The sequence below is a fragment of the Bos javanicus genome, chromosome 24 (genome assembly GCF_032452875.1).
Source record: "Bos javanicus breed banteng chromosome 24, ARS-OSU_banteng_1.0, whole genome shotgun sequence".
NCBI classification, from domain to species: Eukaryota; Metazoa; Chordata; class Mammalia; order Artiodactyla; family Bovidae; genus Bos; species Bos javanicus.
In genome coordinates, this window is record NC_083891.1 from 36,861,603 (window position 1) to 36,886,383 (window position 24,781).

Here is a 24,781-nt window from a genome sequence, read left to right on the forward strand (position 1 = left end):
CTGGTTCTCAATCCTTCCCATTATTAGACATCTTCACAATGAATTCTTTTTCTTCTTAAGTTAACCAAAGTTGGTTTCTCTTGTTTGCAACAAGCAACTCTAACAGGTACAGGTGACAAGTACTTTCAGAGGCAGAATGAAGGATGCACTATACTAAAGTCCCTGGCTCTCCTAAGACCTCTAAACTGTAATATTAGAAGCGTCACAGAGTTGCTAGACATAAAAGCAAAAGTTCAAAGGAGAAAAGTGATGTGACAAAGGAAAAATTAAAGCATTTCCATGTCCAAATACACCATAGCTAAAATTAAAAGGCAAATCAAAAGTACATAAGAAAATGTTGAGGTGTCCTACGGCTTTCCAAAATTAGGAATATTTCTCTTCTCTCGTCAAGACCATGTGTTGGTTGTTTTGATCCCCATAAGAAAGAAATTATATGAGACAAAACTTGTCAAAAGATTTTAGTCTCTATTTCTCATCAAATGTGGAGCCTTGTAGTACTGCCTGCACAATTCCTACACGCTGCCTGGAGGTGAGATTCCACAACCAGGTAGGCATTTCTGGGTTTGAGAGATGGTAAAATACCCTTGGCAATGAGTCTCTTGGATGATTTTCCTTGAGCTTGACAGTGAAGCTTCCACTGATGTGTCTACAGTCTTTTCAAGGCAGGGCAGAGGATGGAGAGAGAAGTAAGAAGAGGATCATGTTCCCATCGTTTCACTTCAGCAAGAAGTTACAATTTCAACTGCATATCTAGTTATAATTTCCCTTTACCTTACGTGGGCTACTGAAAGAAACACTTGAAGGCAAACAACCATGATTGCTAACTAAAAAGGTTTTTAGCAGATGAGTAGCCCTTCCATGTTTTCTTGTGATGATCACATAGCCCACCTCTGGGAAGGGCACAAAAGCGAGGGTCATCTCACTTACACACAGCAGGTTATGGTCACACTCTATAGTCTCCCATCTGCTTCCCATGAGAAGGAAAAATTATTTCACAGTCATTAGGTCTCATGGAGGAAAGGTTCTGATGTTCTTCCAATCCATATAAAATCACTTTGTCTCTGCTCCTTCGGCTCTTAACTGTTGGATTCAGCTTCACTTCCATGGCAGTAAACTTATATATGACTGATAATGACAACTGATATGTTACACTTCAATGAACTCAGTTCTGAAACTACAGAATCCTTTTCCATGATAGGCAGCCCTGTTAATCTGGACGACTCCAGCACGTAGGAGGTCCAAATAGCAGGTGAAAAAGCTGGCAAAGAGGGCAGTGAAGGGGACAGTTTGAGAGGAAAAGGTTGCTACACAGAGCCAGGCTGGAATAGCCACACTGGAAAGGGCACAGGCCTAAAGGGGCTGACATTTCAGGGACATGGAAGATGCCAGGGCTTGGAGGCACAGTGAGATTAACTAGTCATCACAGGTTACTGCGCTGGGACAGAATTGCTTATTGTGTGTTGCCTTTGTTAACTGCAGTGCAGGCAGAAATCTCTACTGTACAGAGGACTGATCTGATCTGTGCTCTGAATTGAACATCGGTTTAAAAAAAAAAGAAAAAACTTTTATGCTTTAGCAAATTATAGCTGCTAGTGGACTGAGTTCCCAAGTGAGAGTGAGGCCCATATCACAAGGGAAGTGACCAGCATTCTGATGACCTTTTAAGGAAGCAGAGTAAGGGACATCAAGGCGATGCTCTGTCCTCACCCACAAACTCACAGGACTCCCGTTCTACTTTCATCTTTACACAATTTTTCAATCACTTTGCTTCTATTCTATATGCTATCTGGTGATTATAAACTGTAAGCCCAGGAGGCCAAGGACAGTGTCTGTCTTTTTCCACACTATCTCCCCAGCACAGTTCCTGATAGGTAGGTATACAATAAATATTTGAGCTAGTAAATGAATTACATTGTTGACCCAAGGGCCAAACACTCTATCTCCCACTTTTTCAAGATGTACCAAAAAACTCAAGAGAAAATGTCTAAAATATTCTCACGTCACTTTTTTAGGCCCTTTTTCTCGGGTATGAGCAAAAGTATTAGTTTACAGGTTAAGGACTTAAAGCAAACTTAAAGCAAACAATAGAAATTGCACATAGGATGCTAAGAATATTATAAAAATGAAGTATATCAACACATGATGCCTTCTAGGTTTCACTGCTTTGGGGACAAGCTCCATATATTCATTTCATCCCTACAGACACTTTGCCTCTGCCAGGTGAATGCATGCTCTACTCTGTTTAGACGGGGCGGTGGTGGGCACATGACTACCAGATAGCAGCATTTGTGTAATTTTACACAGAAATGTCTTGACATGTATAGAAGAGAGTTTTCTAAAATATCGAGTTCCACAGATATTTCAGCAATCAACTGTGGAACACTGAAAAAAAAAAAATGACATGAAAAACCTGAATGATAACATAAGAAATACAGTAAAATCCTAAAGTATATTTTGCATAGTAACAATCCTTACCAATATACGTCTTTTAGCAAATATTTGTGAATACTTAAAGAAACAGGGTACAGATTTGTAGCCCTTAAATATTTCAGAAAATAATTGCTTCTAAGTGCAAAACAAATTGACTAATACTCTCTTTGTAAGTTTTTTTTTTTTACTTTAGCAACTTTAAATCATTCATAAACTATACATTTACAATTGGGCTACTATTATAGGACATCTTGTGGAGTTATTCAAATCATTAAGTTTCTTCAGTTATTAAATCTAACTTAAAAAGGATTTTCCCCTTGAAGAAGGTAAGGTAAGAAGGTAAGGTACAGTCCTCTTCCCATCCTTAACTCTTTCAGTCTTTCTACTCCACTAAAATGGATTTTTCTCAGCAAAACCATGAAGATTATGGCAATATTATATCTTCTTTAAAATTTCTGCAGCTCTGAATCCTCTGCTAATCCCCTGCTTCTGGAAAACTTTCTCTCTTCCATTTGGGGAGAACAGAGAACCGGGTGTGAGACCTAACTCCGCCTGCAGGTAGGACTTAACCTCTCTGGGATGCATAAATAAAAGAGGAATACAAGAATATCCTACAGGGTTGTTGTGAGGAAAAATAAGACCCTGTATGTAGCAGCCCTTTGTAAACTGTAAAGTTTTAGAGACACAGTAGTGTATTGTGTTTGGCATGTAAAATTTCAGCTCACCCTGTCCAAGCTCTCTCCCCGCTCTATTCACCTTCAACACAAGTATCTCCAATCCAACATTCAACATACACTTATTGAGTTCCTACCATGCAATAAAGCACTATGCTAAGAGCTAAAGATCAAAAGAAGGAATAGTCAAGAGGAAGGAGGAAACCGTACAGGCTCAGCTGTCCCATTGTATTTGATAGAATAGAACAACCTTGAGACATATCATGTACAGAATAATCAAAAAGCTTGACATTTTTTTCAACCAAAGCTTTTTTTCTCATTTTCCTTTCTTTCTGCTTTTTCACTTGCTAACTTTTAAGAATGTCAAGAAAGGAAACATACATTTTATCTAATTAAAAACTTTCAGAGCTGAATATGCTTTACAACAATGTGCCCTTGGAGACAATGAACCATCTTTTCCATCAGTACATTTAACATCAAAATGTGATGTAATAACAAAAATATTATATTTCTTAGTCTTCACCAGTGGAAAGGCTGACAGAAGCTCTTGAGTCCTTGATTCCTCCATTTACTGCCTAACCTCAGCAGAGATCCACAAGAGCATGTTCCTGGTCCTAAGCCTGAGAACTCTCCTACCCAGGGGAGCTTGGACGGACCATGAGTAATGCAAAGCCCCTTCCAAGGCTATAATCGTACCCTCCCCTCATCCTCTGTACTCCACCCTAGTCCTTCTAGGCTTTCCAAGGGCGAGAGTGAAAGTGTAGTGGCCCTGGGCCACACTGGAGAGAGGGGCAGTGAAAGGGAAGGAAAAGGGAGAAGAGATCCAAACTAGATGCTTGCTCCCCAACAAATCTTGCAGAAAAAGCACTTTTAACCTCTTTATACTTCCCTCTGAAACTTCCCTCTTTATGTCAAGTTCTATCCCACAGTCTAGTTGTATGTGCCTGAGGACTTCTTTAAACATCTAAATTACTTTTCCCTGGAAGGGAGGGACAAGCAAGCATGGTTCCATGAACCCACAGAGAGTAAAGAGTAAGCCTCTACATTATCAATTTAACCAGTTTGATCATGTTTTCTTTTATGAAGCTCAGTACTGAATTTGTCAAAATGATAAAAAACCATTCACAAAGGAGGAAACATAAGTGGCTATTTTTTTTAAATTTATCTGTGGGTGTGTATGTGTGTGTGTGCTCAGTCGCTCAGTCCTGTCTCTTTTGCCACCCCATGGACTGTAACTGTCCTGGCTCCTCTGTCCATGGGATTTCCCAGGCAAGAATACTGGAGCAGGTTGCCATTTCCTACTCCAGGGGATCTTCCTGATCCAGGGATTAAACCCACTTCTCTAGTGTCTCCTGCATGGACAGGCAGATTCTTTACCACTGCGCCTCCTGGGAACACAAGATTTATTTGGATCTGCCCATATCTGCTATGTCTATTAAGCTTTTGGTTTTAGTTTCAATCTTGGTGAGCTAAGAGAACACAAATCTCTCCCTGTCAAATGGCCTGAGTACCTCTGAAACTCAACTTTAATTAGTTGAATTAGGTCAAAATACACGTAAAGATTAGTATTTAGAGAACAATTGCTACCAAGATGAAATCAATAGGAAGGAAACTTTACAATTGAAAAGAAGTAGATACAAGAAAATCTGTGTCCTCTCTCAATCTGCCTAAAAACAGGGTCCCTTCTCTTTATCTGGAAGGACAAAGGTTAGTCCTCAGAGACAACCTTAGACCCTATCAGCCTGGAGAAGAACACCAGAGGAATCTACATAACAAACTTTACCAACTAGCCTTTTATCTCCACCCCTGGAAGCCTGAAACTGCTTTTCTTTGTCCTGCTATTTCTCCACAAATGTATTATTGTTTGTTGAAGATGCTATATAAGCTGGAATTCTAAACCACCTAGAGGAGTTACTCTTTTCCCTCTGGGCATCTCATGTGTAAATTATATATACATATGTGTGTATATATATATATATTCATCATTCTATTGTTAAAAAAAAAATTTGTGGATTTGGGTCTTGTCTGATGGGAGTGAATGGGAATTTCAAACAAGATCCACTGGTTCTTGAGAATTTTACATCGGCAGACACAATACTAACATGGACTGAACAGGAGAGAGTATAAAATGAAAAAAGAAAAGGCTATCAAATCACCCAAATTCTACGGACAGGAAGCAGGCCAATAAAATAATTCAACTGTAAATACATGCTACCTTTCATACAAAAGGAGAACTCAAACTATTAGGTATAAAATAAGCTACAAGGATCTATTATACAACATGGGGGATATAGCCAATATTTTGTAATAACTATAAACATGACATGTGCATGCGAAGTTGCTTTGGTCATGTCCAGCTCTTTGCGACACTATGGACCGTAGCCCACCAGGCTTGTGTTAGGGTTAGGGATTCTCCAGGCAAGAATATTGGAGTGGCATTATCAGAGAAAAGCAAATCAAAACCACAGTGAGGTACCATCTCACGCCAGTCAGAATGGCTGCTATCAAAAAGTCTACAAACAATGCTGGAGAGGATGCGGAGAAAAGGGAACCCTCTTACACTGTTGGTGGGAATGCAAACTAGTACAGCCACTATGGAGAACAGTGTGGAGATTCCTTTAAAAACTAGAAATAGAACTGCCATATGACCCAGTAATCCCACTGCTGGGCATACACACCGAGGAAACCAGAATTGAAAGAGACACGTGTACCCCAATGTTCATCGCAGCACTGTTTACAATAGCCAGGACATGGAAGCAACCTAGATGTCCATCAGCAGATGAATGGATAAAGAAAGCTGTGGTACATATACACAATGGAATATTACCCAGCTATTAAAAAGAATGCATTTGAATCAGTTCTAATGAGATGGATGAAACTGGAGCTTATTATACACAGTGAAATAAGTCAGAAGGGGTTCCCTGGTGGCTCAGAGGTTAAAGTATCTGCCCTCAATGCAGGAGACCCAGGTTCGATCCCTGGGTTGGGAAGATCCCCTGGAGAAGGAAATGGCAACCCACTCCAGTACTCTTTCCTGGAGAATCCCATAGAGGGAAGAGCCTGGTAGGCTACAGTCCACGGGGTCGCAAAGAGTCGGACACAACTGAGCTACTTCACTTCACTTAAGTCAGAAAGAAAAACACCAATACAGTATATTAACGCATATATATGGAATTTAGAAAGATGGTAACGATGACTCTATATGCGAGACAGCAAAAGAGACACAGATGTAAAGAACAGACTTTTGGACTCTGTGGGAGAAGGCGAGGGTGGGATGATTTGAGAGAATAGCATTGAAACATGTATATTATATGTGAAACAGATCACCAGTCCAGTTTCGATGCATGAGACAGGGTGCTCAGGGCTGGTGCACTGGAATAACCCTGAGGGATGGGATAGGGAGGGAGCTGGGAGGGGGGTTCAGGATGGGGAACACATGTATACCCATGGCTGATTCATATCAATGTATGACAAAAATCACTACAATATTGTAATTAGCCTCCAATCAAATTAATTAATTAAAAAAAAAATACTGGAGTGGGTTGCCAAGCCCTCCTCCAGGGGATCTTCCCCACCCAGGGATTGAACCTACATCTCTTACATCTCTCTTACATCTCCTGTATTGGCAGGAGGGTTCTTTATTAGCGCCACCTGGGAAGCCCATAAATGTGGTATAGCATTTTATAAACTGTGAATCACCATGTTGTACACCAGTAAATTACTGTAGATCAACTATACTTCAATGTTTCAAAAAAAATAATGACTCAAAGATGGAAACAAAAGCAGAGAGCAGAATCAGAGCTCAGAGGATGGGGCCAAGAACCCAAAATGCAGAGCTGAAAACCACACATTACTGCCTGGCCTTGAAGCTCTAATCAAGGAAGTCTGCCTGGAGTTTACCTGGCTGGACTTTTAAACTGCTTTGGATAAGGAGACAAGTAAAAATGCTATTTGCTCCCCATTCTCCCCTATTTTTTAACTGGAAAAGCTGTAACTCTTATGCCAAGCCCATTCAACCACTATGGAAGTGTTGGAGGCAGGTCACATTTTCTTTAGTTCCACAGATCCACAGATGGAGAACTTTGCCCAGGAGCTGTACTTAATGGATTAGATGATGAGATATGGGACTTTTAAGCTGGTAGAATTTATGAGAGACTCTGGACTTGAACTGATGCTGTAATGGAATGATTCCATTTTGAACCTGAGGACAGGGTAAATGTATTTCACTTGTGGGACAGACATGGATTGTTGGGGGTCAGGGGTTGGGTTGTTAGGCAGAATCTTAAGAATGAACTCCCAGTGACCTTCTTGCTTGTATAACCCTCTCCCCTTTGAGTTTGGTGGGGACCTGTGACATGATGAATTATCACTCCCATGACTATGTTTCATTGTATGAAAAAAGGGAGATTAACTAGGTGGGTCAATCTAATCACAAAAGCACTTTAAAAACAGAATTTTCTCTAGGTGGCAACACAAGGCAAAGTCAGAGAATCAAAGGGTAAGAAGCACTCAATGCGCTACTGTGACCTTGAAGATGGAGGGAGTCATGTGCAAGGATCAGAGGACAGCCTCTAGAAGTTGAGTTGACTCCTAGCCAATGGCCCCCAAGGAAACAACTGAATTTTGCTATCAATCTGAATGAACTTGAAAATGGATTCTTCCAGGGAGTTCCCAGGTGGTCTAGTGGTTAGGACTTGCTTTCACAGCTGTGGCCTGGCCTCAAGGCTACAAATGACCACTCATTCACCTTAGCTGTTATCCAAAGCTACCTCATTGCTGTGTCACAGTTATCTGATGACCAGGCCAAAAATTAATCCGCAAAAGTGGTTGAAAGTTTTCCTCATGCTCTCCACTCCTAGAGATCAATTCATTTTTATACAGCCCCAAGTATTTGCACTGATACTGAAAAAGTCCAATAATTTTCACTCAAGTTCACAAGAAGCCTTAGAAAATCTAGGTTAACTCCTCGGAATATTTAGAAGAAATATTCCATAAAATTATCATGGTATTCTGGTATTCTGACTTGCTTTCAAGCTGGAGCAGATTGATCAATAGAGTCATGAATTTAAGATTCTCTATGGAGTTTGGGGTTGGTCTACACAATTGAACACTGAAGGCAGATAACCAAGGTGCATCAAATTATTTGCACCTGTACTTCTGTCCAGTCCAAGTACCTCTTGCAGAAGGGCTTCCTTAAAAATGTGAATTAAAAAATGGCTATTCTGACTGAGGAAATACAATTGCATGGTAAATGTGCTAACAGCCCATGTTAAAGGGTTTAGCAGCCCAGCTGACTCTTGAGTAGCACACAGGCTGTCAGTCCAGCTAATGTCACTAAAATCCCTAACAAAAAAATACTGTGTTCAAAATCCAAGACTGACTGGCATCATATATTGAAAAAGTTATTTTGGATGACTACCTATGAACCATTCTAAATTTGCTTCAGGCCACATGGTGGATCCTGATTAGTAGCTGATAATGCTTACTATTAAGACCTCAAGTTCATTAGCAAACATGGTACAACATGCAGTGTCCCAACTGAGGAAACAGAATAGAATTCACGTCTTGGTTATCACTTATTAACCATGTCAGCTCACCTCTATGAACCTGTTCCCTCATTAGAACTTCAACTTCATAAGACTGCTTTGAGGATAAAGTGACATAACTGAAGTAAAAGAACTCTGATAACCAGAAAACTATGCCAATAGTGTTGTGGTGCTTCCCAGCATGTGGGAACCCAATGGGACATGATATGAGTCAAATGAGGTGAATTAAGCAGCATCTTCTGGAGAAGGAAATGGCAACCCACTCCAGTGTTCTTGCCTGGAGAATCCCATGGACGGAGAAGCCTGGTAGGCTGCAGTCCATGGGGTCGCACAGAGTCGGACACGACTGAAGCGACTTGGCAGCAGCAGCAAGCAGCATCTTCAATGAAGGGAAAGCCCTTTAAGGTGATTATAATCCTCCTCTGAATCACAGTCAGTAAAAAATCCATTGTCTCTCTGAAGCCAAATACATAAAAATTGCTGAAGATAGGTCTCTAGAGTTCCAAGCCTGAAAAGGTAAGATTTGGGGGTCTAGGGTTTTCTGGTGAGAGTGAGTTTGAGTCCAGAATCTTAACTAGAACAAGACAAGGCAGATAGAATCTACAAGGTCAGAACAAAGGCAGCAACTAAAGTAAGGCTCAAAGTTAAGACTCTGAAACTCACATACTCAAAGAATGAACAAACTTCAAAAACAGCATTTTTATTTGGCAAAATCAGCAAACAAATTGGCAATCCTGACAGTCAGTCAGTCATTTCAATCTAACATTTTACTTAGTAGATAAACATTTATAGAAAATCTGTAAATAGTATAAACACTTTTCTCAAAATGCTAAAAGGCCAAACACAATAGATTACATAGTCTATGTTTTCATCTGTATGAAATTCTAAAAAATGCAAAACTAATGATACAAAACAAATCATTATTTGCCAATGGCAAAGGTGGGAGGATATGACTGACCGCAAATGGACACATGAATTTCAGGGGATGAAGGAAATGTTCTATATAATGTTTATGGTTGTAGACAGACATCTATATATACATCTTCAAAACTCACTGAATTCTACACTGAAAACTGGAGAATGTTACTCTGTGAAAAAATATACATCAAAAAAAATTGTAAAGGTTACACATAAGTCAGCATGCTTTTCAAAGAATCATTCCAGTAAAAATATTTTACTTGTAAAAAAATATTTGTAGAAAATCTGGAAATAAGATATAAAATTTTTTCACAATCATAAGCAGCGGTTACTTTGTTTTTTTACTTTTAATTTTCTAATTTAAATTTTATATTGGGGTATAGTTGATTTACAATGTTGTTAGTTTCAGGGGTACAGCAGTGATTCAGTTATACACATATACACATCCATTCTTTTTCAGATTCCCTTCCCATATAGGTTGTTTTAGAACACTGAATATAGTTCCCTGTACTATACAGTAGGTCCTTGTTGATTATTTTGTGTATCTGTTAATCCCAAACTCCTAATTTATTCCCCCCCCCCAGCCTTTCTCCTTTGCTAACCATATATTTGTTTTCAAAGACTATAAGTCTGTTTCTGTTTTGTAAATAAATGCATTTGTATCAACTTTTTAGACTTCATATAAGTGGTATTGTATGTAATTTGTCTTTCTCTGACTTATTTCACTTAGTAAAATAATCTCTAGGTCCATCCACATTGCCCCAGATGGTATTTTCTTTTTTATGGCTAACAGTCTACTGTACGTATATCACATCTTCTTTATCCATTCCTCTGTCGATGGACATTTAGGCTGCTTCCATGTTTAGACTGCTGTGAATAATGCCACAGTGAACACAGGGATGCACGTATCTTTTTGAACTATGGTTTTCTCTGGATATGAGCCCAGGAATGGGATTGCTGGATCACATGGTAGATTTTGGTTTTTAAGCAATGTCCATACTATTCTCCATAGTGGTTGTATCAATTTACATTCCCAACACTGCAAGAGGGTTCCCTTTTCTCTACACCCTCTTCTATTGTTTGTAGACTTTTGATGATGGTCATTCTGACCAGTGTGAGGTGATACCTCACTTCTTTAAAAATTAGCAATGCCGAGCATCTTTACATGTGTTTTTTGGCCATCTGTATGTATTTTTTGGAGAAATGCCTATTTACATCTGCCCTTTTTTTTTTTTGACTGGGTTATTTTTGGGTTTTTGATATTGAGCTGCAAGAGCTATTTGTATTATTTTGGAGATTAATCTTTGTTGGTCACTTCATTTACAAATATTAAAATATTCTTCCATTCTGTGAGTTGTCTTTTCACTTTGCTTATGGTTGCCTTTACTGTGCAAAAGCTTTTAAGCTTAATTGGGTCCCATTTCTGTATTTTTTATTTTATTTTCATTGTCTATGAGGTAGATCCAAAAAAATATTGCTGCAATTTATGTCAAAGACTATTATGCCTATGTTTTCCTATAAGAGTTTATAGTATCTGGTCTTACATTTAGGCCTTTAATCCATTTTGAGTTTACTTTTGTGTACAGTGTTAGAGAATATTCTAACTTCCTTCTTTAATATATAGCTGTGTTCCCAGTGTCACTTACTGAAGAGACTGTCTTTTCTCCATTGTATATTCTTGCCTCCTTTATTGTAGATTAACTAACCATAGGTGCATGGGTTTATATCTAGGCATTCCATCTTGTTCCATTGATCTATATTTCTGTTTCTGTTCCAGTACAATACTGCTTTGATTACTGTAGCTTTGTAGTATAGTTTAAAGTCAGGGAGCCTGATTTCTCCAACTCCATTTTTCTTTGTCAGAATTGCTTTGGATATCCTGAGTTTTTCACGTTTCCATACAAATTTTAAAATTTTTGTTCCAGCTCTGTGAAAAATTCTATTGATAATCTGTTAGGGATTGCACTGAATCTGTACATTGCCTTGGGTAGTATAGTAATTTTGACAATATTGAGTCTTCCAATCCAAGAAGTATGTCTTTCCATCTGTTTGTGTCATATTCCATCTCTTTCATCAGCATGTCACAGTTTTTGGAGTTTTTCCTAGCTTTTTCCTGTAGTTGATTTCTAATCTCATAGTATTGTGGTTGGAAAATATGTTTGATGTGATTTCAACTTTTTAAAATTTACTGAGGTTTGTTTTGAGATCCAGCATGTGATCCATCCATAGAGTGTTCCAAGTGCACTAGAGAAGAATGTGTATTCTGCTGCTTTCAGATGGAATAGTCTATAAATATCAATTAAGTTCAAGCAATGTTTACTTTATAACATTATAAGAATTTTTTTTTTCCTTCTAGAGGAACAAGCAAAAGTAAAAAGTACTTGAAAAGTGACCGTGAATGCAATTTAAAACCCTTCAAAAAAAGTCTCATGAACTCAGTACAATGATGTGGTACTTGACAGGTCTTTGAATGTTTTCCAGAATGTAACACTAAACAAGAAGTTCTAAATTCAGGTTGTACAGGAGTCAAGTAGAACATATAACTGATTGGCATGGGGCAAGGTTACTGAAGTAAGCTGGAGAGTACATGGCCCTTCCCAAATGAGTTGGCATCACTGGGTCCCACAGACTGTGTCAGGAAAAAGTACAGACTATTGTATAGCCAGAGTTGCTGATAATTAAAGACTTAGTATGTGAAATTTCCTGATTTCTTAATTCTCTGATGGTTCAAAATTTTTTTTACACCACCATGTGGGCTAAACAAAACGCATCCATATGCAGAATTATGACTTCAGGTCCATAACGCATGCTTTCTGAACTTTTTCAATAACAAAGTCTTACCTTCTTTCAAACGGCTTACTTCTTTCATTTGTAGAGAGTCCAGAATAATGTGGAATACTAGTGCACCTGAAGTAAAATTCATCTTGAAATTATATGATGGTCAGTCACTTCTAGTCACTTTGCTGAAAAGCAAAGTTCTGTTTACATCTCTAAGCATACTGGTTGGTAAAAAAAGGAAAATATAAATCAGAATGAAAGGAGAAGGAGTGAGGAAAAACTGAAGAAAAACACAATTTTAGGAGCCTAGTCAGCTTTTAGACTTCAGAGCAACAAAATAATCCATGTGTTGAAATTTGAGAACTTCATTGCCCCAACTAGTCCAACCCGGCTGTAAATTTCGAGCAAACAATTCCAAACATTCTCCCTCTGGCTTGATATAGTCTTTTAGAACCTCTGTCCAAAAACGAGAAAAGAAAAAAAAAAACACAAAAATTATTATTAAGGAAGGAATCAAAGTCCTTTAGTAGTTAAGAGGAGAAAAGCAGAGATGTTTCCTTAAAAAAGAAAAACAGCAAGTTAACTTCAAGGATTTCATCATAGACTTCACTATTTGTAGTTAGAAAGTCATTTGAAATAAACACCCCTGAGATCAAGAACAATACCATCAGAACTTTCAATAGTCCTAATTTATCACTTTTCATTTTTAGAGGAGAAAGGAAGATTTTAACACCCACACCGGTGACTTTTCAGTTTTCCAATAATGCTGACATAGCTCCCGAGTACTAACTTAATTTATTTTTTAATAAATGTAATCCATGCATGGACAAAAGTACATACGAATAATACAAAGACAATTCACTTTACAAACTAAGATAAATATCATTGTAAGTCTCCACAAAAACATACTTAAGTGTTAAGAGTTGGAAACACAGATAAATATTCAGAACATATACCTAACAAATAACTCTTACCTCCTCAGCTATAATTTGGCAGTACTGAGAACACTCCTTCACTTCCAAATTACAGATACTTCTTTACCTAAAATTTCACTGTATTATTTCTACAGTTAAATATTCCTTGTTCAATATATTCATAACTACTGAACATTGTATTTGTTGGGAAAACGGCATCTCATCTATACATTGGCTAAATAGCTATAATCTACACTAACAGAAGCTTTTTTTTAAGCACATGTTCATTTGAATGACAAATATTTAAATCAGTTTAACCTTGATCATGTTGCTGGTTAGCTTATTCTTCAACAGGAACTTAGTATGAAAATAACAATTCAAGTATGAAAAGTCATTAGAACAGGCAAAATATAGTTCCTAATGGCTTTACAGGATTGAGCTTTAAAGAAATCCATCAAATTCTCTTTAGGAATGATAAGGGTTTCTTAGAAATACTTCATAGAGGTTAGATTTAAAAGCTAATATATGAAAAATTTTATATTTCATAATGTTCTTTAGTTGCTCTCACAACAAAGTAATTGTTTGTCTGAAAGCACTGATCCTGTCTATCAAAAATCAAAGAATCAAAAGTATTCATTGCCTACAACTCAAACAAACTCAAGTCTGGACTTTGATAGCTTCTAGGAGATGCTGACATGACACTTCTAGTCCTTTCGTAACTATGTAACTAAATGCTACTAAACTTGAGTGAGAAACATTTCCCCAGAGTCTTGAAGGACAATAAACTTTTATATCACATTTCCATGTTTTGCCCCATGAATTCAATGCCTCACCAGGCTCAACTCACTTTTAAAGTGGTCTAACATTATACTGAAGCAAGGTTTTGTTTTCTTATTTCTGCTTGTTTGTTCAGTTCTTCAGTACAAAGATGTTAATGACTCTACTTTGGCATTTTAAACTGGAATCCAAACTGGAATCAGCCAATCAAAAATGTTTACTATTTCTGAGCACCCATTATAAGTGCTACAGGACTTAAAAGAAACAGATATCCATGTTTTCTAAGACTTCACAAACTAACAGAAAAAGATGGTCAGGTATTTGAAGTGAAAAAAATACATAAAACCTAAACCCATTTATCATCTCCCACTTTATCAATGGAACACATTTTGGCATCACTTTTTTCCTTTTTAGTTGCAAAACACAGAAAATCAAGGAGTGAAGTTTTTACAGTGCTAACTACATATGTTTAATTTCAAAACAAAGCAAAAGAAACAGAAGAAAATTAATGGAAATGTTTTATTCTTACTAATTTTAAATATCAATTTAAATGAAAATGCAAGATCTTAAAAGTTCTCATCACAGGAAAAAACATTGTAATTATGTGTAGACTTATTGTGATCAGTGAAAATGTACATATACCTTGAATCATTATATTACACACCTGAAACTAATATGGTGTTCTATGGCATTTATATCTCAATTTTTAAAAGTAAATTCACATGTATAAATTTAAATATGACATATATATAAATAATTACATAACATCTGGCATTAGTAAAACATACTTCTAACCAATGGAGAGGAAATAATTTATATATAGCTAGTTCATTCCCCTTCTGCTTGGGAGCAAGAGGCGGCTGGGGGGAAAGTACTCATATGTCAGTGCATAGAATCTCATACAAACTGTTAGTGAGTAAAGCAGTGAAAAGCAGCAGAAATTTCTTTAAGGAGCAATATAAAAAACAAAATTTTGATTCAAATACTTTTATTTCATTATATTCCTACCTTAAATCTTTAAACTTAAAAGATTATAAATTTACATTAGGCTGGAAAGCCATAGCTATTGTTGGCTTATGTTTCAATCTACAGGAAGAAATTTCAAAACTTAAAAAGAGTAAATGCATCATTTTGATATGGAATATGCTGCCAATTTGGTGTTTTTTTATATTTTGCAGTAGAAAAAACAAACTAAAACTTGTTTGAAAAAAAAAAAAAACACCTTGGTGCTTTTAGAAGCTAAGGAGAGAGGAGATCATTTCATTCTGTGAATTTGCAAAAAGCACTTTAAGAATATTTACATGTAAAAGTTCTAAGCATTACATAGACAGCATGTATTATACCAAATCCTAGGGTTATAATTTCAGAGTAAAATATAGGCAGAAATCTGAAAGTTGCTTTCTGATGGCTTCATGTAGGTCTACATCCAAAACACAGACACTTGCTATACAGAAACATGAACTCAAAAATAAAGGATTATAAATACTGCTTGTCTACCAGTACTTCACCAAAACATAAGGATTACATATATTGAATCATGCAAAAAATTTCTCCCCAAAATCTAACTTTTCTTTTTAAATAGTCTCAATCCTAAAAATGTGTTTGTGCTGCTCTCTACTGGGAATACAGAAGAACTGCACTTCATAAATAGAAGCTATAAAATATAGGGCTAATTTTTATTAATAGTAATAAAACACTAATTTTAATCACTATTTTATAAAACCTTGTATCTTAAGACTCATCTTTAAACATAATCTGTGTAAAATGAATTGAGAAATAGTTTAACCATCATTTGGGAATGAAAGGTTTTTTGGGTCTGGCTTTTGGATTTTTTTTTTTTTTTTTTTTTGGATTTTTAAAAGTAAAAAAAATAAGCTCTAAAGACAAACCCTTTATTAAACTTTGATACTCACCAAATGATAAAGAAAATTCCAATGAGAAGAATACAACTTAGATTTCCTCCACTGAGTATAACTGGTAGCAAACATAATTTTTTTCTCAAAGAACAGTACAGATTTTCCATTTAAGTCAAATGTTTACTTGCATTAAAGACTCTATCATAGTCCAAAGTTTAAAGGCAATTATTCACTGAGAATGCCTCTAGGTCAAAAAATGGATCAACAGGTAGACATCTGAATATTTCTCAAATGAATTAACACTAAAGACTCTTCTGCATAGGAAATCTAAGATATAAGAAATCTGGAGTGTTACCAATAAACATCCTTTTGGGAATGTGAATTCACCTTCCTATGTATCCTAGCTCATGAACTTTGAATGTCAAATTTAGTATTTCTCAGGGACTTATATTCCTTCCTATTTTTTTATTCTTTCAGTTGAAAAACTTAGCATTTACTGATCTTCTACTATGTGTGACAGACTCTCAAATGCAACCAATCCTCACAGCTCTGAAAGACTAAATATCATTATTCGCTCTTCAAACGACGACTCTGAGGTGGAAAATTATGAGTACCTCGCTCAAGTAGCAGAGCCTGGATTCAAGGTCTTTTAGGTCAATCTGAAAAGCCAAAACTTTCCACTATTCCTTGCTGTTTAGTTTCATTAAATGATGAACATCATACTAAAGCATTAAGACTAGTAAGAACTGCAGGATACTACTACCTTTCCAACGGTTCAGAAAAGCAACACTACTCAACATAAAACTGAGACTGTCTACCATATATCAAGGGAATTGTAAGCATCTCTCTGACTGCTTTCTAAGCTCTAGGCTTTAGAACAAGCAAGGGGTGGAGCCCTGACAATACAATAAAGACCCCAGAACTACAGTCCTCAGAAGTACCACCAGTCTTTACTCAGTTGTGCCAGTGATGGGATAAGAGCCCCATTAGTCAGGGGACCCTAAAACACAGTGGGAGAAGAAAGACTGAGGTAAGGTAAGACGAGTCTACACAGTCACCTGGGTGTTCACACGGCTCCATTTCCGCTTCAACGGAGTTTGGACCTAACAGACCCTTTTTCCAGCCACCCTCTAGACTTCCTTCAGGTCACAACCTCCAAGACCATTCAGCACCATTTTTGCGGTGAGCCCCTTACTGCCAACCACAATGATGCGCTCCAAGACCCATAAGAATCATTCCACCCAGTGGAGGAGGTGGTCAGCCACTGCTGGGTGGGTCTCCAACACCCACCTCTCTGTGGGCTTTGATTCGAGGCCACGATGTGCCCCTGGAGGGCTCCCGACCCCGCTCCTCCCATGTGCTGGCCCAGCAGCCTCTGAAGATGCAGAGCCAGCGCAGTGGCAGCGGCAGCGTCCTCCTCTTCCCTGACACGCCTGAGCCGCCCCCAGACAAGTGGGACAAAGCACTGGATGCCGCCACAGGCCTGGAGAAGGCCGCTCTGGATCTGCATGCCCTGGGTTCTGCCCACATAGATCCCCCATCTCTCTGCCTTCCTGAAGCGCCACCTCCTGGATGTGGTGACCACCTGACCAACCTCTGCAGGCCAGCCAGGTTGGTACTTCCTGGAAAGGCTGACACTCCCACAGCACAAGAGGCCAGCAAGCCCAGCTCCGCTCGAAGGCCAGGCTCCCCCACCTGATGTCAGGGCCTCTGGCTGAGCCCCTCCCTGGTTAACCACCTGGAGCCCTCTCCCCAAAGCCAGGGACCAAATGCAAACAATAAAAGGTTTCTGGAGCAAAAAAAGAAAAAAAAAAAAAAAAACAACAACAATCAATTCTCTATCTCACCAATTCTTCTATATGATTTTAGAATATTAATTAAAATAACACATATCGTATTGAATTTCCAAATCTCTAGACCATTCAAATGTAACATTCAATCCTTTTGTCAATTTCATAAAAGTCATAACAATTCTATTTTATAGAAACATACCAGCAAGAGGTGGCTTATGTGAATGGAGCGTACAGGGCACACTGACAATTAACTTGTGGTCTGGAATGGGCAGCTCTTTTACATCTGCATTCCTACTGAAACAGAACAACAACGTAATTGTATTTTAAAGGACAATTTATTACATTTAAGCCACAGTTGTCTTTGATTTCTTTTCACCTTTCAAATAGCACCTCCATTTATAATAATTTAAGAAGAGAAATAATAATGGAAATCAACAATTTAAGTATTAAGAAATTTCAGATAGTTTTCTCTTCTACAATAATAACTATTGCACATTAGATAAAGCAAATGATAATATACAATTTCATGTGCCATTAGCATTCACACTTTTCTTGTTTGGGCCATTTCCAGATTTTCAAAAATGTAAAAATTAAGGAAAACCAATGATTACTGTGTTAAGTTTTGAAAGCCTGAAAATTAATACATTTATACAATTTTGAAAAATCACCCTTCCTACCTTAACAGTAAAGCAGCTTTTTCTCGAACTCTTCCCAATATAAGACCTTCATAAGGCTTTTTGTGTGGAGAATCTAATGGGAACACAAACTCTCCTGAACTGGTGATCTGACAAAAAGGAGACAGAAACAAAAACAACCCATACACCTGTAAATCCCATATACCAGGAAAGGATTGTTTTTTTTTCCTTCCAGTATACAGTTTCTACCAAAGAAAAAGAATTATTAAACCTCAAGGCTACTGCTATCCAATAAAAATATAATGTGGGCCACAGATGGAAGCCCATGTAATTTAAAATTTCTAGTACCAACATTTAAAAAAAGCAAGAAGAATGAGGCAAAATTCATTTTAACTATATTTTAATTTTAAATTATTTTTAATTTAATGTAACATATCTAAAATATTATCATTTTAGTATGTAGCCAATTCAAAAAATTACTGAGGTATGTTACAGTCTTTCATATTAAGTATTTTAAATCCAAAATGTGACATTTATTAGCTCATCTCAACGTGGACCAGTCACCTTTCAAGTGCTGAAGAGCTACACATAGCTAGTGACACACCACACCATACCATACCATAGTGGGCAGGGCAGCTTTACACGACTAAAAAATTATTTTAAATTCCTATCATCTTGCACATAAAACTCTTGGTTTTTCATTAAAATATGTTACTAGAAACCATGCCATCATTTATTCATTTGTTCATTCAAATAACATTTACCTGTATTACTAGCAATGTGACTAAGTACATGACAATAAAGTATTTTCCTTTATTTATAGGAAACAGTGTCATTAAATACTGTCAAGAGCTAAAATTAATAATGAAAGTAGCTTGGGAACTGATGAGACAGACAATGCAAGTTCTAACCTCTTGGCATTAAAAATCCAGAAATTCAATCTCATCATTTCATCCTGGAGTGATTGATCAGATTCCCAGAGACTCACTCCAACTAATCAAACTCAAAACACAATTTAAAATAATATTCAATTAGTTAATTAAGCATGGAGGCAGATATTTTCACTATCATAATACTCATATCTATCCTCTATGGAATCCTTTAGCGTATATCAAGGTACTAAAAACCAAACCAGTAAAGTCCTTTTATCTCCTCTAGGGCCTACAAATAGCAACAGCTATTCCACACAGTGCTGTATAAACACTGGCAAATTCTGATGCTTTGGATGTCCTTTATACTCAATGCAGACTACTCCATCTGATGTAACAATATGTGCAAACACCTAACAAGTATTTCATATTTTTACATATTTTACATATTTCATAAATAAGTAAAACATATTTTTGTTTTAAACTATCATACCACCTCTTAGAACTGATTCCTACCAGAAATGAACAGTCTTAGTTTTCATGTATTAACATTTTACTGGTTTTAATTTCAGAAGGTAACCTTTTCCTGACTTTGGTCCCAGTTTCTGACTATGAAAGGAAAGGACTGTCGTAACAGAGTAGAATGGAGTTTTATATGCCCGTAACGATCCTATTGCAAATCAACCAGAGCTAAGCCCAAAGTACAACTGTAAAAGCAAACAATTATCAGCACTTGTTTGCCAAGTGCCATAAAATAGGTGCAAATAAACAATGTACACAGCTTTCAGAAGATACCCCAGTTACTACAAAGCACACAAAGCACATTAAACATAGACCTCTCCTCTGTCTAAAATGAATAGACCAGTAATATAAATGTTAAACATTCAGTCCCTAAAACCTGGTTTGTTTTTTTTAAAGTTTAGGAGGCTTTTGCGGAATTCATTTAAGTAGACAGTGTATCTTTAAAAGGATAGCCAATGAACTTTGAACAACACACCACTTTTCTATATTTTTGGTATTCTTGAAACCAAGCAAAGATTAATATTAAAGACCTTTCAACTCATTAAGAAGTTAGAATCATTTCTTTCAAAAACAAGCACTGAGGAACACAGTTAAGATTCACAGTATAAAAGGCCTTGCTTCCAGCATTTTCCCACTCTTCCACACTAGGTTTCTTTGCTATTTTCCTTTCCATCCCCAGCAACATAAGGGGGAAAAAATGACAAAGAAAAGAAAAAAGAAAAAGTCACAAAGGGCAGCTGAAGTTTTGGATGAGTAAAGAGGAAGAAGATCAACAGTAAGACAATTTCTATGTTTAGTGATGGACAAATCCCCCAAGGTTTTTGCTTATTGTCTGTTAAACTACAGACCATCAGAGCTCTTTAAAATGTCATCCTGATATCTACCTGAGTGATTTCCTAAGACCAGGAGTTTGGGGTTCTACTCCAAAAAGATACAGAACAAACAGGTAAAAAGCCTTGAGAATAAGAAGACAAAGGTATTTAGCAGCAAAGTAAATGTTTTAATTAGACCATGCTGAAGAAGTAGAGTGATGCCATGTTAAACATTAAAAAGTAGGAGCTATCTTTATGTGACTTGTACATTGCACCTTATGAACAAATAAAGTTAACGGATACGTTAACTTTGGAACTTACTTTTACCCAGTGCCATTCAGCAACTACCTCCACAGACCAAGACGGGTAAAGCTCTTCCTTGACAAAACGCAGGTGCTTCTGTCTATTTGTCACCCACGTAACAACAAGACAGCTTGGAGCAGCCAGCTTAGGGACAGGGATCTGCTTTATCTGCAGTGGTGATAAATAACTATATCTAAAAATAAACAGAAAAAAATATTAGCAAAATCGAGGCCAAAGAGAAAAATAAGCAGGGAGAGGACCTGTATAACACTGATTCCACAAACACAAAGCTCCTACAATTCTTTATTTGTGTAACTAAATACAAAGCCACAGTGACACCCAGTGGACATGCTGTTTCACAGATAAGTTGGAAATACCACTTTTCATTTTTACTAACTCAAAATGATCAGGCCATATTTTTTTATCACTTCTGAATGTATTACATTTCAGTAATTTTACTAATATTTTCTATATGTTTTTATACCATTTAAAATTAAGCAAATATCATCTTGTGATGATCTGTACACTACACATGTGCTTGTGAATTCGCTAAGTTGTGTCCAAATCTTTTGGGACCCCATGGACTGTAGCCCACCAGGCTCCCCCGTCCATGGGATTCTCCAGGCAAGAATACTGGAGTGGGTTGCCATGCCCGCCTCCAGGGGATCTTCCCAACCCAACTCAGGGATTGAACCCGTGTCTCTTACATCTCCTGCATTGGCAGGGAGGTTCTTTACCACTAGCGCAATCTGGGAAGCCCAGAGACTCCATTAACACTCTGGAAACTGTCTCAATATCCCACCACATTTCCAACACTCAATCTATCATCCTGTTTCTTTCATCCTTCAGTCAATTCTACTGAGCTCTCTGAAACACTCATGCTTTCATTACAAAAAAATTCTACAGCCCTGAACCTCCTGGCCATCAGTAGTACAATGTCTAGTTTCTCTTGTTAGAACTCTACTTGTTCCATAACACCCCATCAAACCAGTGTGGTCATTTGTCCAATCCCAACATACACAGTCATGAGAGGAGAGGCCGGTATTCTGGCTCCCCTCCAGTTTCAGGCTGTCAGTCATTTACCGTTGTGTGAAACCTCCTTCTCTTTGAGAATTATGCTATCTAGCCTCCAGCCTTCTTATGGAACCCATTACATCCTCACTCTCCATACTCAATAAAAACTTAAGTTCTAAGATCTTTATGGCTAGCCAACATAAATCTTGCAAGTATCCTGGGTGATGTCAAAGGACAATCTAAATAATGTGCATGCTCAACTATTCTTCCCCTAATAAATACAATTATATGCACTAACTATGATCACCAGCCCCTTACTCCTTAACTCTACAACTCCTGCAAACCTCCAATCTTAAATTCAATTCAATACAATTCTATTCAACTTCATACAGAAAAAAATCAGATGGAGAAAAATGCTAAACTGAAAATTGGCAATCCATTCTCAGGCTCTCAAAACTACTCATCAATTATTTTACTTACCCTTGGTCAACTACTACAAACTCTCATCTCTTCTTAAGTCCTTTGCCCAAACACACTCTTGGCAGATGAAATATGCCAAATATCAGTCAAAATAAAGGTCTTTAGACTCTTTCAACCACCTAACCCTCTGCCAGGTGTATGATGAGGGTGTATAATAACCCTCATTGTACACCTTCACTTACCTATTTCTCTTATTTTTCTCTTAAAGGAAACAGCATGGTTTCATGTGTTTAAAGTATATCCCTCCAGCTGTGTTTATTCCCATCTTCTAGTCTATCAGTAATGCTAAGTACTCTCCTCCTTCTGTATTTTCAACCTCTCTAGTAGTTTCTTACTATCAGCCTATAAATATGCTTATACTATACACTTTTATTTTTTATTCACTTTTTTGTTGTTGTTTTTCTATATACTATACACTTTTAAAGGAAGAAAGAAGAGAAAAGACTGGGGGGAGGATGGGTGGAGAAGAAGGAAAAAGAAAAGAGGAGAAGAGAAAAATAACAGAAAAGAAAAAAGAAATTCCCTCAGTTAGGTCTCCTATCTACAAATATGCTAGTTTACTTCAGTCACTCAATCGTGTCTGACCCTTTGTGACCCCATGCACTGCAACATGCCAGGCCTCCCTGTCCATCCCCAACTCCTGGAGTTTACTCAAACTCATGTCCATTCAGTCGGTGATGCCATCCAACCATCTCATCCTCTGTCGTCCCCTTCTCCTTCTGCCTTCAATCTTTCCCAGCATCAGGGGCTTTTCAAATGAGTCAGCTCTTTGCATCAGGTGGCCAAAGTATTGGAGTTTCAGCTTCAGCATCAGTCCTTCCAATGAATATTCAGGACTGATTTCCTTTAGGATGGACTGGTTGGATCTCCGTGCAGTCCAAGGGATTCTCAAGAGTCTTCTCCAACAACACAGTTCAAAAGCGCCAATTCTTCGGTGCTCAGCTTTCTTTACAGTCCAACTCTCACATCCATACATGACTGCTGGAAAAATCATAGCCTTGACTAGACGGACTTTTGTTGGCAAAGTAATGTCTCTGCTTTTTAATATGCTGTCTAGATTGGTCATAACTTTCCTTCCAAGGAGTAAGCATCCTTTAATTTCATGGCTGCAGTCACCATCTGCAGTGATTTTGGAGCCCCCCAAAAATAAAGTCAGTCATTGTGTCCACTGTTTCCCCATCTATTTCCCCTGAAGTGATGGGACCAGATGCCATGATCTTAGTTTTCTGAATGTTGAGCTTTAAGCCAACTTTCTCACTCTCCTCTCTCACTTTCATCAAGAGGCTCTTTAGTTCTTCACTTTCTGCCATAAGGGTGGTGTCATCTCCATATCTGAGGTTATTGATATTTCTCCCAGCAATCTTGATTCCAGCCTGTGCTTCCTCCAGCCCAGTGTTTCTCATGATGTATTCTGCATATAAGTTAAATAAGCAGGGTAACAATATACAGCCTTGACGTACTCCTTTCTCTATTTGGAACCAGTCTGTTGTTTCATGTCCATCTCTAACTGTTGCTTCCTGACCGGCATACACGTTTCTCAAGAAGCAGGTCAGGTGGTCTGGTATGCCCATCTCTTTCAGAATTTTCCACAGTTTATTGTGATCCACACAAAGGCTTTGGCATAGTCAATAACCAGCAACAGATGTTTTTCTAGAACTCTCTTGCTTTTTCGATGATCCAGCAGATGTTGGCAATTTGATCTCTGGTTCCTCTGCCTTTTCTAAAACCAGCTTGAACATGTGGAATTTCATAGCTCATGTATTGCTGAAGCCTGGCTTGGAGAATTTTGAGCATTACTTTACTAGCGTGTGAGATGAGTGCAATTGTGCAGTAGTTTGAGCATTCTTTGGCATTGCCTTTCTTTGGGATTGGAATGAAAACTGACCTTTTCCAGTCCTGTGGCCACTGCTGAGTTTTCCAAATATGCTGGCATATTGAGTGTAGCACTTTCATCTTTTAGGATTTAAAATAGTTCAACTGGAATTCCATCACCTCCACTAGCTTTGTTCATAGTGATGCTTCCTAAGGCCCACTTGACTTCACATTCCAGGATGGCTGGCTCTAGGTGAGTGATCACACCATCGTGATTATCTGCATCATGAAGATCTTTTCTGTACAGTTCTTCTGTGTATTCTTGCCACCTCTTCTTAATATCTTCTGCTTCTGTTAGGTCCATACCATTTCTGTCCTTTATTGAGCCCGCCTTTGTATGAAGTGTTCCCTTGGTATCTCTAATTTTCTTGACAAGATCTCTAGTCTTTCCCATTCTATTATTTTCCTCTATTTCTTTGCACTGATCACTGAGAAGGCTTTCTTATCTCTCCTTGCTATTCTTTGGAACTCTGCATTTAAATGGGTATATCTTTTCTTTTCTCCTTTGCTTTTCACGTCTCTTCTTTTCACAGCTACTTGTAAGGCCTCCTCAGACAGCCATTTTGCTTTGTTGCATTTCTTTTTCTT

At 37.7% G+C, this 24,781-nt stretch overlaps 1 protein-coding gene across 2 annotated transcripts in view; it reads right to left on the reverse strand.

Annotated features, from left to right (window-relative positions):
• Positions 1-9,334: 9,334 nt before the first annotated feature.
• Positions 9,335-24,781, reverse strand: part of METTL4 (methyltransferase 4, N6-adenosine) — a 29,438-nt gene continuing 13,991 nt past the window's right edge. The window contains exons 7-10 of one of the 2 annotated variants that reach the window (XM_061399825.1): positions 20,846-21,020; positions 18,364-18,470; positions 17,886-17,977; positions 9,335-12,802 (exon numbers count right to left, since the gene is read on the reverse strand). In XM_061399825.1, the coding sequence (XP_061255809.1) occupies positions 12,657-12,802; positions 17,886-17,977; positions 18,364-18,470; positions 20,846-21,020 (520 nt within the window). In that variant the 3' untranslated portion in view covers positions 9,335-12,656. Of the gene's footprint in view, positions 12,803-17,885; positions 17,981-18,363; positions 18,471-20,845; positions 21,021-24,781 lie in introns of both variants that reach the window. The other variant, XM_061399824.1, reaches the window with a different exon arrangement.